This window comes from Herpailurus yagouaroundi, unplaced genomic scaffold (genome assembly GCF_014898765.1).
Source record: "Herpailurus yagouaroundi ecotype Mexico unplaced genomic scaffold, PumYag 250, whole genome shotgun sequence".
Classification (NCBI taxonomy): Eukaryota; Metazoa; Chordata; class Mammalia; order Carnivora; family Felidae; genus Herpailurus; species Herpailurus yagouaroundi.
Window position 1 is genome coordinate 20,413,526 of NW_024412467.1, and position 16,067 is coordinate 20,429,592.

A 16,067-nucleotide genomic window follows, 5' to 3' on the forward strand; every position below is an offset into this window, starting at 1 on the left:
GAAAGCATACTGTTGCCTTCCTGGGAGGCGCTTGACATGTGTGATTAGGAACGTAAGCTCTCCTGATAAATAATGGATCTAAGCCATGCTCACCAATGGTTGCCAAAAACATTAGTTAAAAAAGCCAATGGGGGAACTTTATCATAGATACGCTAAGCTGACAGTGCTCAGTACAGTGAGCTCAGTACAGTCCAGTGCTCAGTACAAAGAGAGAGACATACAGACGTACAAATCACCACCCGTGAAGTAGTCTTGCCTCCCCACAAAACAGTCAAATTTAAATCTGATGAAGTCTCTAGATTCAACTACTACAGGAAATACAGAGGCTAGAAGAACCTGTCAAATGACACCACAGGGATGCAACTGGCAAAGTTTTAGAATGTAGGAAACTGTATAGGGCAAACCACCTAACTTCTTCAGCAACAAAAATTACCAAGAAAAGAGGAAGAAAGGAACCATAGACAAAAAGGGACCTAAGAGATGTATCAACCAAATGCAAGCATGGGCCTCGTTTAGATATGAATTCAACAAACCACTGAAAGAAGAAAGTATGAAACAAACAGGGAAAACAGGAAAATTTGAACACTGACTATATATTTGATAATTAAATATTTTTTAAGGGAGTGATAAAAATATTGTGGTTACGGTTTTTGAAGAACGCTTTTTTGCTTGTTTTGTTATAGGTACATACATGGGTGTTTATGGATGAAACGGGATTAGCTCCAAAAGAATAAGTGGAGAAATAAGTATGTGAAAAGATGCTCCACATTTATTCGCCCTATTATTATCATCATTCAGCAATAAGAAGAAACAAAGTACTGACACATGCTACAACATGGATCAATCTTGAAAGCTTTATGCTAAGTGAAAGAAAACAGTCACTAGGGACCACACGTTACATGATTCCATGTACATGAAATGCCCAGAATAGGCAAATCTACAGAAATAAGAAGCAGATCTGTGGTTGCTTAGGGCTGGGGTGGGGAGGGTTACAATACTGGGGGATGGGGGTTGATGGCTTTCTTTTTGGGGTTATAAAAATATTCTAAAATTGACAGATGCACAACTCTGTAGAATACACTAAAAGCCATGTAATTGTACACTTAAAAAAAAAAAAAGAATTCATGTTGGGGAGGGAGTAGGTAAGGATACCGGTGATAACAGATCATGTGTTGTAAATTTTTTACATGTGTAGGCTCCATCATAGATCCTTTGGGTCAAATCCTGGCTCTGTCAGTTACTGGCTGTGTGACCTTGGGCAAGGCATTTGATGTCTTTGAATCTCAGCTTCCTGGCGGAAAATGGGGACAATATAGGGGATAACAAAGACTCTACATGAACCTAGGTATATATGGGCTAAATGAGGTTGATACATTTGTTTTTATTTATTTATTTTTTAAGTTTTTTTAAATATATTTTTGAGAGGGCAAGCAAGGGCGGGGTGGGGGCAGAGAGACTGGGAGGGAATCCCAAGCAGGTGCCATGCCATCAGCGCAGAGCCGGACACGAGGCTCAATCCCAGGAACTGAGAGATAATGACCTGAGTCGAAATCCAGAGCCTGACCGCTTAACTGACTAGGCCACCCAGGCACCCTGAGGTTGATACATTTAAAGCATGTGGAATAGTGTTTGGCATGTATGAAATGCTCAGTAAACAGTTACGTATTATTATTCTCAACTGTTTTTGTTTTCTTATATCAGCTCCTTCAGGAGCATCCATTTCTTCAGTATCTCCCTCAGAAGTCACAGTAATTATGAACAAGTAGTAGATGCCCAATAAAAGCTTCCTGACACTTCCTGATGTTTTGTTGGCTTTGTGTTTCTCAATTGTTAGGATTCTCCTTAATATGAGGTATTATCCTTCAAAGTTTCTGCATTCTGTGAGTGAGTGAGTGAGTTTTCTTTTTGGTTTCAGGCTACAGACGGGGATTTGGGAGGAGCAGTGAGATATAAGGAGACCAACTATAGCCGCAGTAATCAGCTTCATGCCAGAAGAAAGTCTGGCTGAGCCCCCAAAGGCCACAAGTGCGGGGACAAAAAAGGATAAAGCCCACAGATGATCCTTCTAGACCCCTTTCCTTCGGTGATGCCTTTGAATAAGACTGGCTCAACCCAGAGATGGCCGCATTTTGTTGCTAATGTTAATGGGACTGCCAGCTTTCCCTCTGGATTCAAACGCAGTCATCTGTGGTTCTCACTCTTATACCCCCACTTAGCATCTTAAATTAGCAAAGTGCTGTGGCTCCTTTTCAATAACAAAGGCTCTACATGAACCTAAATCAGTAAAACCATGATAAATATTTTATAAATGGCACTCCGAAAGCACAGCTTGAGTGTGTGTGCATGCGTACACACATGCACACGCACACACACACACACGCACACACACAAGGGGATTTATATGCTCACACACGCTCTCCACACAGAACTCCGGCATTCCCTCTCATTCAAGTTTGCTCCAAAACAGATTTTTTATTTTTATTTTGTTGTACTGTACATATCAACTGCACAAGGCAATCAGCCAAGGAGAGATTTAAACATATGGACTACATTTCATGGCTTTGAAAAACATGGTAGAGCAAGACCGTGTTATGTATATCCTTCTGCTCTGCGCTATGGACTGCCATTTGGCTGGGCAGGTGCTCCATGCTCGTGCCAGATTCCCCCTGGGGCCATGGGGTCAAAGTGCCTCTCCCACATCTGCAGTGGCCGGTCCAAACATGCAAAGGCTCCTGTGAAAGCTGACGTAGAGCTGTGATACTCCGCACTCTAGCCACTTGAAAACTGCTCGTCCCCCTGGGCCTACCAACGTGCAGCAAGACAATCAGAAATGTTGAATGGTACGGGCATTTGATACGCTATGGATGTGTAAGATCGTCACGTACTTTAGAAAATCAATGTGGTAATTCAATTTATCTTCCAAAGTGTTCATCTTTCCAGACCTCCATTCCGTTTGTAACGTGAGCAAGTATGTCCTACCAAAGAATGAACCTAAAATAAACTCGATGTTATTGTTATAATATCCAGAATTTACAAATTTTTAACATTTGCTAAAATGGGTAGTGTTCTTCCAGTTTACTTGCATAACCTCTTTGGCTTCTTCTAGCTGGGTAACTGAAACAGAAATGTGTTGATGTGTTATGACCAAAACACCGCTACCTCTGGGAACACAGTGCATCCTCACCTACAGGTGCACAACTCGCCACCTTCTTGTCAATGTTGTCCATTCCCAGGGAAAGGTAAAGAGAATAAGCGGAAACAAACAAACAAATAAGTCCCAACCCAGCAGTGCCACCATAGTGTCACACTGCCATGACCCCAAAGGTCCTGTGGTCACGCACTGGAGGTCAGCCTAAGCTAGGAAGCAGGTCATACATTCTCCCTTGACTTTCTCTTCCTTTCAGAAAGCTTATTGGAATGGACACTTCATATTGGTGACAGTGACAGTTCTAGAGCTATGCCTCCTGCATGCTCCATTTTAGGGAGAGGTATTGGAATGGTACAGGCATGTGTTGTCTGCAGCGTGAGGTTTGGGACCAAGCATGACTAGTCACAGCTTCCTTAGTGCACGCCGGACACGTGCGTGTGGAGCAGCCATTTGGCGGAAGGAGCAGCCATTTGGCAGCATTGGTGAAGGAGCTCTCCCCAGCCTCGCCAACTGGCTCAGGAGTACAGAGCAGGGAGGGGACAGGTGGCAGGGGGCTGGAGGAAGAGGCAGGCACTGCAGTGGGAAGACTATGGCCTTCATAGGCAGGTATCCCTTAGTTTGAACCATGGCTCTGCTACTTTCTAGAGGTGTGACTGGCACAGTGAATTCCATGGCTTTTTTTGAGCACTTCCTTCTTTTTCTGGCACTACAGGATACTTCAGGCTCATCTTATGTATTTCCTGCCACAGTCCTAGAATCTGTCATCTCTCCAAGGAGACTGTAAGCTTGCATTCAAGCTTTGTTGGTCAGGACCAGGGCAGCCTTTAGTCTAGGGATCCTTTTCCCCCAACACTGAGGGATTACCCTTCTGACTACCATCGCCATGGTTTTCCTACTCTGGCTGGTGGGAACACAAACCATTCCCTGCCCTGTAGGACCTCAGAGATTGTTCTGTCTGTTCCTTTCCTGTGGTTCTTTCCTCAGTTGCTGGTAGCTTCCTCACACCAAGTGCTGAGTAGCACCTGCTGAGGACCAAAGGGAAAGCCTCTGCAGACCCCCAAAGCTCACTCTCTGGGAAGCTCAGCTCCCTCTTGGACTCTACCTAGAGAATTCCAGCTGCCTTGGCCTCTGATTCCCTAACTCTGTCTCTTGAGAGTAGAGACTCCTGGGCTCTGTCTGGGTCCTCTTACCTGTGTTGTGGCCTCAGACCCCCCCTCCAGCAGCAAGCTGGGAGGACTGTAGGGCCTACCCTGGTGTTTTCCTCAGGGACCCTGTACTACCTTGGGTCCAATGTCTGCAAACCACTGTTTTGTATATTATGTCTAGATTTTTAGTCTTCTGAGTTGGGAAGGTGAATTCACTCTCTGTTACCCTATCTTGGCCTGAGCCAAAGTTCTGAAGTTCACTATATATAAAGGGTCCCATTTAGAACCATTTGTGATTGACTTTCCTGGGATACTCAATAGTGTTATCACAGTGATGTGCAGTGAGTCATCTCCTTGACAAGTGAGGAACACAGCTTGGGCCACATGGCATCATATGAGCAGGGCGAACCTGTCTAACATCACATATGAGGGTGCTGGAGGTGTCAAACCTAACTAGTATGAAGTTGGGAGGCTGAGAAAGCCAAAATGCCTTTCTGCACAGCTACAGGATGATCAGACAGCTGCTGGGGAGAGGGCTGCCTCACCAGGCACACCTCAGGAGCCAAGGGCCTGTGTCAGCCAGCGATGACCAAGGATTTTAAGTGAAAACAGCCCACCTGAGTGATGCGCACATGTCAAAGCAGCTTTAATAGCCCACAGGAGAACAGTTGATTTCATACGATTTTCCCTTCATCCTAGGCAAGCTGAGAAGTGCTGGTTAATATGAGCACTCACCAATAGCTGAGAAACTCACTCAGCTAACAAGGGAAGACGGTGGAAAATCATGGCTGAAAATGCCCCCCTGGGGCTCTACTCGGAGTCTTCCCTACATCTCAACTATATCAGAGGGAGTGACACATTGCACGTTTGTACACACACACACACACACACACACACACACACACACACACACCTGCAGTATACATCCTTACGGAACATAAATAGGAAACCATCATTTTCTTCTGGGTCTCAATTCCATTGCCTTCAGGCCTTAGCAGCCTTATTCCCAAAACTGTGACACAGGTGTTAACGACTTGCAAACAAATTTTTTAAATTTAGGAGACTTCCACCAAAGGAAAGAATATGTTTCAGATGTAAGTGTGTCATTCACTGTCAATCAGAAATACCGCAAAGGGAATTTTCTTTTCATGGTGCACATCGGCCTCCCCCAAATGGTAGATCTACCTGTAACTTGCAACCCAGAACCACCGACTCCTCTCTACGCCAGTTAATGCGACCACATTTTCTGTCCTCCTTCAACCAGGGGCGGGGAAGTAGCACCTAGAGTAGAAAAGCTGCCAAGGAGCAGCACCCAGAGTTCAGTTTCAGCAACTGTTTGTTGCAGAACTTTTGCATTCAGTGGGCGCACCATGATCTCTGCTAAGTTACACTGAAGTACTTCAAATGGTGGCCCCTTGTTTCACCCTATTCCCTTCAGGATAACTGCCTGGGGTCCTGCCTGTGAATTCCTGTGTCCTGGCAGACGAAGGGACAAGCTGAAGCTAACTGACCATGTAGGAATCTACTGAGAAATGACCGAAGCTGGCTAGCAGAGCTCCTCTGATCTCAAATACAGATAGAGTGAAATTAGGCCAAAAAAAAAAAAAAAAAAAAAAAGCCAAAGAAGGACAGAATCAATCTGAATATAGATACATAGATTTAGGCTTGAACCATAAGGAAATTCCATATTCCTGGGCCAATCTAAGGAATGGAAGTTTCTAACAAAACACGGGTGGTATTTTCCACAATGATTGCTTGTTAGTTAGAAGACCATGTACAAAACCTTTCTGCCCGGGCATTTTGCCACCACACCAGACTGTTCACTGCTCTGCAAACACACCGTAAACTTCCAGGCTTGTGAGTTTTCATTCTACCCACAACATCGTCCCCATGTGCTCCACGTGGTGAATTCTTGCACATTCTTTAAGGTTTGACTCAAATGTCACCTTCCTTGTTAGGCATATATCCTGACAATATCCTGACAATAAGGAATTAATAACCAATGCATTCCTTCTCTGTGCTGCACAGTGCTTAATGCATCCCTTAATTAGAGCAGGTATCCTCTGCACCGCGATTACCCAAAAAATGTTTGCCTTCTGCTTTGGAATGTGGGGCACTTGAGGGCAGGGACTGAGCCTTGTTCATCTCTGGGGCCCCCTGAGCCTAAAAAAGTGCCTGGGACATGGCGGGGCCTGTGTGAGATGTGCACTGGGAGGCTGGGTGCACGAAAGCAGGGAAATGAGCTCCTGTACAGGAAAAGTACAGTACTTCAGGATCTTCATGGTGGATTTACACATGCGCTCTCATTTGCCCTTTTCTACCTCGGGAAGTGGGGGAGGTGCTCCTCACCATCTACTCCTAAGGAAGACATTTGTGTTTCGAAAGGTTTTGTGAGCAGGAAATGCCTGGATTAGACCTAAAAAGACCGAGGTTCTAGTCTTGACTATCCTGCAGAATGTTCTGTGTGACTTTGAGCACGTCTGTGCGCCTGGGTTGGAGGAGATGATCTCAATGGTCTGTAATCTGACCATAAGCAGCTAAGCCTCCTGTAAGGTCATACATGTGGAGGAGGTGAAACCAGTACTGGCATCAAGGTTTTCTGATTCTTAATGTGTTGTCAGAGGTCCTGGCGCTGTTTTAGAGCGAACTTCGGACTTTGCCTCACTCTCAGATGCTGAATTTGTTTTTCAAATCCATGTACTATTGGAATAATGGCTGTTCCCCAACTGTTAATGCGAAGCTGCTTTTAGGAGTGAAATCCATGTTGCCAGCACTGTGTGGGGTCGGCCCACGCTGCTAGCCGCAGACGGGTCTACGGGAGACCACGAGGACACATTAATTTCTTTCAGCAAATATGGCAACAGGGCGATGATATCAAGCACGTCACTAATAAAAGAAAGCGGGAAAGGACACACAAAGGAATAAAAGTGAGTAAGAACAAGCACTTACAAGGTCCTGGGCTGATTGTGCCTTTGTTAAAGCAGAACATTTTGTTTCGTCAAGGCACTTTGGAGAAAGCAAGGCTGTATCTGCTGAGTCCTTATTACAGGCTTCCTGACTGCAGTGATAGAAACAATGGGAGCTTCCTAAATGGATGGAAAGACTGCCATTTCCCCCAATGCCTCAAAGTCTCACAAAAGCTCTAACTGCTTTTCCGATCATCTCGTCCAGCAACATCTGGCAAATCTCAAGGCTGAAGAAGTAGTAAGAGAGTGAATAGTGGAAGAGTGATGGCGGGAGTATGCTGAATGCAGTTCTCAGTCGTAAACTATAAGGAACCACACAGGGAAGGTAAAAGGTGGCCAGTATTAGCAAATGGCTTCCTTACTACAAAAGCATAGTAGCCAAAGCTCTCATTCAAGCCAAAGCTCATATTCAAGTTAAATATGGTTTTCCTTGTTGGAAACCCAACAGTTGACAGAGCTCTGGGTTTAAAAGAGCTGCCTCACTGGCTACTCTCAGGGCTCATTCATGGCAGGTAAGCAGCACAGGCTGTCAGCCATGCCCAGTGACCTGCAAGGCTCTTGGAAGTGGAATGGGGGGAGGGTATCTGAACTAATGGGGGCAGCACTGGCCACATTTAATTCAAGAGCTATTGCCCTTGAATTAAGGGATGTGCAAGGGATGTGACAGTGACCCAGACACAGCCCCTGCCCTTGGAAAGCTTGCCATCTAATGGAGGGAAGAAGATAATCCTGTCACTGTTGCATAGGGAAGGCTAAGATAATGATCATCAACAAGGAATCAATTGCAAAGTGTGATTGAGGTTCAGAGGAGGGAGAGAGCACAAGAGACTGGGAAATAAGCATTCAAGATGGTTAGTGAAAGCCAAGAAAGAGCTCAACAGGCAGAGAGGGGTTGATGCAGAATGACAGTCATGAGCAACAGGTGAGGTGCTCGCCCGTGTTTAAGCAGGAACAATCCCAGAGATGGAGCAGAGGCTACATAAGTGGGAAAACAAAAGGAAATAACACTGAGAATATGACGGTGCTATGCTTTGAATGTCTGTATCATATGTTGTTAATACCAACCCCAATGTGACGGTATCTGGAGATGGGGCCTTTGGGAGGTTAGATTAGGGTTACATGAGGTCATGAGGGTGGAGCTGCCATGATGAGATTAGTGCCCCTATAAGGAAATAAGGGGATGAGACTCTCTCTCTCTCTGCCATGTGAGGAAGCCAGGAACAGAGCCCTCACCAGAACACAACCATACTGGCATTCTGATTTGGACTTTCAGTTTCCAGAACCGTGAGAAATAAAAGTCTGTTGTTTCAGCTTTGAGTCTATGGTATTCTTCTTATAGCAACACAAGCTGACTAAGCTAGGTGGACTCGAAAGGGCCCTAGACATTAGAATAAGCCACTTGGGTTTTGGTAGAGACACTGGAGAACCACCATGCATTTCTTAGCAGGGAGGTTTCCAGGTCTGTCTTCTAGGAAGATTAGTTGGACAGCGATGTTTAGGATGAATTAGGAAGGTCAGGATACAGGCAAAGGGAAGCAAGTTGGAGGCTGCTGAAGTAGTAGCTGTAACAGAAGGTAACAAGAACGTGAGTGCCCTGAGCTGACAATCCAGGTGGAAGGAGGAAAAGGCAGGGATGAAAGTGAGCAGAGAAAGGAAGGCAGATGGGAGGAGACGGGGGTGGGGGGGGGGGTAGGTGAGGATGAGGTCCTAGGCCCAGGTGACGCAGAGAAGGCTGAAGCCATTTAGAAGGGTAAGAGGTCAGAAGGTCAAAATGAGCCCCATTTATGTATGTTCAACCCACGGTGCAGACAGCTGGAGATGTGGGGCTGAGGCTCTGCAGACAAGCCTGCTGTGGAAGCAGAGCGAGGAGCTGTCGGAAGAGGGTCGCTACTGATGCTGGAGGAGTGGGTAAGCAGGAGGGAGAGAAGCCTCACATCAGGGGATGGCAGAAGAGGAATCAGAAACTGGAGAGCCAGCCAAAGCAGCAGGGGTGCTGTGTGAGTCTGGCCATGGCCAGCACACCCAGAAGGCAGCAGAGGAACTTATGAAAGAGGGGTTCCCGGGGCGCCCGGGGGGCTCAGTTGGTTAAGCGTCTGACTCTTGGTTTAGGCTCAGGTCATGATCTTGCGGTTTCATGAGTTCGAGCCCTGTGTCGGGCTCTGTGCCAACAGTGCAGAACCTGCTTGGGATTCTCTCTCCCTGTCTCTCTGTCCCTCCCTCACTTGCGCAGTCTCTCTCAAAACAAACAAACAAAAAACTAACTAAAAAAAAGAGGGGTTCCCTAAACATACTTCCCTGTTCTTATCCCAAGTGATGCCTTTGGCCTAGATGGGGAGAGATTACATAAAAACCAAGGGAAGGCACAAGGAGAGTAGCAGAGGGAGGGAGATTCCCCAGTTTTTAAAGACTAAGACCCTTGGCACTTCCATTTTCACAGGACTGAAACAACTCCTGCTCTTCCTACCTGCCAGGCCCAGCTACATCAACCCTTAACTTCTCTGGTGGACCAAGGTTTCCTGGCATCCAAGGGCCACTTTAAGGGCATTTATCACATAGACGGGCAGGATTATTTCGTGATTTTTTTCAAAAGTTGAAGAAATGCTGGCTACAAAACTGAAACTATTTTTAAAGTAAATATTATTTTTGGCTGCTGTCAGCACGAACCCTCTCAGCAAGGTACCTGTTTAGTGCAGGGATGGTGAGCCCGTGCCACAGCCCCCTCTCTGGTGTCTGTGTTCACGAGCAGGAATTCACAGCCACAAACCCTGGGGTCCCTGCCACAGTGCATGCCATGGCTCTGCCATGCTGCTCACTAAGCCCCTCCGTTCCCTCGATGTATGCTGGGGACAGCAAGCTGACACATGGGGAGCATTATAGGAAGTGATGCTCTGAGAAATTATCTGCCACAGAGTCTCAGAAATGTTAACTATAACCATTACCCTGATTGTTAATAGTACTCTTTATTTCTACCAGAATAAAAATCCTGAAGACCAATTACTGTGGCTTGGCCCAAGGGCAAGTGTTTGGAAGCTTTGTTAGCGGCAGGCATGGGGATCAATCCACAGGTCACTGTGAATTTCCTCATTGGAAACTATCTCCGGATCAGTCAGATCTTAAATCCATGAGCAGAAAACAGTCAGGGACTAGAAGGTTAAATGTGTCTGATTCAGGAGGAAGAAGACAGTGGGCCGATTCCTAATCTATCCTTTGATTGCCTTTCTTTCTACAAAGTACTTCCTATAGTAGCATTTGGATGTAGTTAGCAACTCTGGCCTTCAGTGCTTCCAGATTTCCTTTTCCCATGACTACAGAGAAAGAAACACAGGGAAAGATGTAAACTTTTAGATAAGAAGCCATTTGCACTGCAGTTCCTTTCTGATTTTGTTTTTGTTTTTAATGAATTCTATTATCCTACCTTCAGAGTTAAAAAGTGTAATATTTCAGTGACAGGTTCAGGCTATTCAAAATGCTGAATATGTCTCCATGATTTTGTTAAGTGTTTGAAATCACAGAAAGGCTTTCTGCCAGCATGCTCCCTGTCACCAGGAAATCCTTCTACCTGAACTCTTACTTCAAAACTTATGAAGCTAATGAATCAAATTCCATTTCTACAAAGTGCAAAAGCAGAGAAAACTCCCCTACAGTGACTGAAGTTAGAGTGGCTGTCTCGGAGGGGAGGGGTGAGTAGTGGGAAGGGACAGGAGGGAACTTTCTAGGGTGATGGAAATGTCCTATGTTTTATTTTCGATGGTGGATACATGGTATATACAACTGCCAAAACTCAAAGATGTGAACAATTAAGATTAGTCCATTTTGTAGGATATAAATTATATCTCAATAAAAATTTTGACATAAGTGAACAAAAATTCTTTGCAAGCACCCTTTTCTTTAAAAACTGGCCTCAGGACAGAGCAGGGAAGTACAGTACCCACGGTCTCTCTCCCACTGTCATTCTTTCTTGGGGCAGGGGGGGGCTTGTGTGCACACAGGACACAAGAAGCATGTGGTCAATGCTCTGCCAGGGCTTGCCAGCGTGTCGCCCCGGCATTTGGGTGCAGTTTCTTTCTTGGATAGAAGCCCCTTCCTTCTGGTCAGGTCGTGGTGGATCAGTAATGAAAATAAGTACTCTTTCCAATCTACAGCATGCCTGGAATAATCATTAAATAATGGACGTCACTTCATGGCTTGAGTTTGAGGGGACAGATACAAGAGAAAGCTACCCAGTATTTCATCCACCTGCCCCATCCCCACCATCCTCCTCCTCACCCTGGACCCTGCCCCTGTGTGGGAAGGAACATCAGTGGCCCCAGCAGGAAGCTGACACACTCGTGGAGCAGAACTGCCCTTCACAGTATACACAACCAAGAGCGTGTGGTGCCTGCACTGTCACTCAGCAGAGGACTTTGTGTCAGCAGCTCGCTCTGCTTTTCCTCTGAGCATGTTAAGCTGGAATATATGGATCTTCGAATACTTAACGTTGCAGACTTAAAAAAAAATGATAATTTCACGTTTTGAAAATTTCAGAGTTTTGACACATCTGCTATGTTGACTATACGGTTTATTTGACCAGATTGTAACTTGCACAAACTTTTACAACTCTTGAGTGAAACTGCTACAATTCTGGTCACTTCTTCATCATTTTTTAAAAAAATTGTTTGAATGTTTATTTATTTTTGAGAGGGAAAGAGAGAGAGGGAGAGGGAGAGGGAGAGGGAGAGGGAGAGAGAGAGAGAGAGAGAGAGAGAGAGAGAGAGAGAGAGAGAATAAGAGGGGGGGGGGGGGGGGGAGCGGGGGGGACACAGAATCCAAAGCAGGCTCCAGGCTCTGAGCTGAGCTGTCAGCACAGAGCTCGACACGGGGCTTGAACTCACAGACTGCGAGATCATGACCTCAGCCGAAGTCAGAGCTCAACTGACTGAGCCCCTTAGGCGCCCCCACGTCTTCATCTCTAATGACAACATTTACCACTTGTGTGCCAATAGCATCAATATTTTCATTTGTTTGGAAAAACGCAAGAAGCTTATAGAGATCACTATGCCTGCCTTATGTTAATAACATTGATAAAAATGGCAATAACAATAACAGACAGCACATAAGTGTGTACATAAGCATTCCATATATATTAACTCATTTATTCGTTACAACAACTCTGAGGTAAGTTCCATTATCATCTGCATTTACAGAGAAGGAAACTATTTACCAGGATTCCATGATAATTACCAAAGCTGGGGCTGAATGGCTCCCAGTGCAAATAAGTTCAAAATTTTAGATATTCATTATCATACTTCCTATTTGTATGTTTTTTTTTTTGGCAGCTTTTGGGAAATCATCCGACTTGCAGACTGACCATCCATGCTCACATTATAAACCTGTGGACTATTACCATTTGCATGTTGATTTGATTTCTAGGATTCATATTATCCACCCCCCCTTTTTTTTGGACTTCAATGAGTCATTCTGAACCCAAGATCCAACCACTAAAGAAAAGGGCAAATTTAGTATATGTAAATATTAACTTGTAAATGAGACAAAAATACATTTGTAGATAGTTGAGAAGTAAATAAGACAGTGCTTGGAGTGTATGTTAAATATTTAATGCCCCTTATCACTATGATGTATTAAGAAAAAAAATCTGACCGGTGTTAAAATTAAGAAAAACTAAACCCTCTAATCATCCCTATCAGTCATAGAAGGGAGAGCCCAGCACCGTGTTTCTCACTGAAGGGAGGTGACACAGGATTTCCCAGGGAAGGCTGCGGGTGGAGGGGAGGGAGGCAGCTGGGTCTGAGGCAGAATAGGGGGCACAGACAATGAAAGTGCAGCAGGTTTGGAGGGTCCTGAGAGAAAGGGAAGCCAGTGGTCCATGTCAGCATAGCACCTCCCAGGGGGTGGCAGGACCCCTGGGAGAGCTCAGGGATGCAGTGTGGACTCAACAGCAAAAGCTGAAGTTTCTGGAGTCCTGGGAAAGATCCTCATGCCCAGCTCTGCACAGAAGCAGAGAAGGACCTGTCTGCCTTCAAGAGATCCAGGCTTGGACACAGAACACATCACAGCTATGACCCGTGTGCTGTGGCTGCAGAGTGCTCCTTCCCAAATTTGCAAGGCCTTCAGGTGATACGGTGTATGTGTGTGGAAGAGGCAGGCGTGGTGGTGGGGTGGGGTAGAGGTAGGAGTAGGAGACTGATAAAATCATATTTTGACAAATATAGGAAGGTGTCATGTCTCATATCCAGAGCTGTGGGATAAAACATATACCTGCTATAGACCCATTAGGAAGAATACAATGGGAACCTGCAAAAATCTCAATTATCTTATATTTTACATTTCCTCTAAAACTGTCAACTGCCAACAGACCCACTAGTATGCCTGCCAGAGACCCCCAGGGATCCACGAAACTTATTTTACAAAGCAGTGTACTCGATCTTGAGCACCAGAGAGTGGGGACCTTTTAGCACCTAGCAGACAGGAAGCACACAACAAAAATGTGTTGAGCTGAACTGATGTTGTTTGATTAGAATTAAATCTATGCCTTTAGAATCATAACCCAGGATGAAAACCTGCCACTGCAGGGGCCTACCGGAGGTTCATCATTCTTTGGAACCACGACATACAAGCCACAAGACCTGACAGCTACATTTGTTTTTAACAATTGTCTGAATCTTATTAAATGGGAATTTAAAGGAAAATAATATGTCCCTATGTAATTTCCTTCCCTTATTCCCTTCCTTCCTTTAAATTTTGCCTGTGGAAGTTTTCAAGCCTGAGAAGACCTCATTTCGTTTTGAAGCAGAAGGATGTAAAAAATCTTGAAAAACCAATATCCGTTAAACCAGACCAACAGGTATGAAAGTTCTGCCAAAGTCCAGCTCTGTAAAATTTTCTGGTGTTCCCAAGGGGCAACTGTGGGGACAGTGACAACCAGAGGGTACACAAGAAAGGAGCCCAGCCGGGCCTTCCTGAACCACCAGTCCCTTGCAGGACTCACCATGGGAGCCATCCAGCTTAGGCCTCCCACCTCTCATTATCTCAGTCCCCAGTCTCTGGGGACATGGCAGTATACTGAAGGAAAGGGAAAACCAAAACATTTGTCATCAAAAGTCTTAATTAAGTAAAATCCAAGGAACCAGAATCCTCAGACAAGCTTTATTTTGCTGTCTTATTTCACTTTTAGAAGATGGTAGACTGAGCATTTGTTTTTAAACAAATAAAAAGTCCTTAAATATGACTTAGGGACAGTCCAACCTCAGCCCCAAATTCCTAGCCTTCTAAAATTTTACAATAAAAGCTGACTTAAATTAATTCATGAAATTAGTGAATTGCCTTTCCACAAGTTCTAGAAATATCTGTGATGGTGGCCTATCAGAAAAACATTTCAATTATCAAAGAAAGGTTAAAGCTAAATTTTATCTACTTACTAAGGCAGAAGGTACACACGTCACCATAGAAAGATAAATACGAACAGAAACTAAAAGGGTTTTCTGTATTAATTCTCATTACAAAAAATATTGAACTAGTCAGAACATACACTTCATAGAACATTCCAATTAATTAAGGTTGATCAAAATAGATGTCATTATCTCTGCAGGTACTGTCTCCTCAAAAAGTTTGCCACTTTTTTCAATATTAAAGAAAATATTACTGGAAATCTGGTTGAGCATGTAGTTTGCTAAAAGAACACTTTAAAATATTTCTAAGATCACAATTAAAAAGCTTTATGCTTTTTTAACATAATTTCCAACAGGGAGAAAAATGTTAAAAGTTTTTTGTTGTTGATTTGCTTACTCTTTTATATTATTTATTTATTTTTGAGAGACAGAGAGAGACAGAGCACAAGTGGGGGAGGGGCAGAGAGAGAAGAGAGAGAGGGGAGACACAGAATCTGAAGCAGCTCCAGGCTCTGAGCTGTCAGCACAGAGCCCAACGTAGGGCTTGAACTCACAAACCGTGAAATCATGACCTGAGCTGAAGTCCAACGCTTAACCGACAGAGCACCCCCAGGCACCACTGCTTACTCGTAACGAAAACACTGAAGAGGGACATGTACCATGAGCTTTCGAAAGTCCCAGATTTCGGGGTGCATTTTATAAGTTAGCACAAAATTCTAATTTGGCAAGATGTCAAGAACAACAATATAATAAAACAGAAGTCAGAGAAAGGCTACACTAGGTTAAGAAGTAGCCAGTATGAATCTGAAAATGGGATAAGAGCACACATATTACGAACTGCTTTATTTTATATTTGACAAGTCACATCTATTTCTCACCTCATTATTGCTCCCAAGATCTGTTTTAATATTTACTGGGCGTTAATAAAAATGAGTAACGAAGAGCGCTGCGCTCAACCACATGCCACGAGTAACCGCTAAAGCGCAAAATAACTTAATAAAAAGTTCTTATTAGAACATACCAAGAATTTCAATTAGCCCTTTTATTTACCGATGTTATCTTAAAGTTGACATAAAGTTAACGGCTCCCTGCTTTTAATTTACTCCATTTAATGACTAATTCTTCTCCATTTCTATTATTCTTTTAGGGATGAAGCCAGAGAAAAAAGCAAAGCAAAGGTATTGCCAGCACTGTGACTGTCAGTTCCTGACATCAGCAAGTTGCTCTGGATTCTGAAGTTTCTGAAATGTCACTGGAGTCCTCTATTCTGCCCCTGTCCAAAGTTGTGTGTGTCCCTCGTCTGGTAAAAGCCAATATGAAGGCCCAAGTGCAGCCATTCGTATTCACCAATAACGTCAGTTTCACCTGCAGGCTTCTGTAATGGACAAGCGCCCGCCTCCAGGCTGTGCAGGGCCCAATGCTG

The 16,067-nt window shown here is 44.5% G+C and overlaps 1 protein-coding gene across 20 annotated transcripts in view; it reads right to left on the bottom strand.

Moving 5' to 3' along the window:
• Window positions 1–16,067, bottom strand: part of FARS2 (phenylalanyl-tRNA synthetase 2, mitochondrial) — a 621,462-nt gene that overhangs the window by 140,366 nt on the left and 465,029 nt on the right. For 11 of the 20 annotated variants that reach the window (XM_040460410.1, XM_040460416.1, XM_040460411.1 and 8 more), the window contains 2 exons: window positions 2,886–2,975; window positions 2,447–2,802 (listed from right to left, as the gene is read on the bottom strand). The exons of 8 other annotated variants lie outside the window; for them this stretch is intronic. In XM_040460410.1, coding sequence (XP_040316344.1) covers window positions 2,547–2,802; window positions 2,886–2,975 — 346 coding nt within the window. In that variant the 3' untranslated portion in view covers window positions 2,447–2,546. Of the gene's footprint in view, window positions 1–2,446; window positions 2,803–2,885; window positions 2,976–16,067 lie in introns of those variants that run through there. One more of the 20 variants, XM_040460417.1, reaches the window with a different exon arrangement.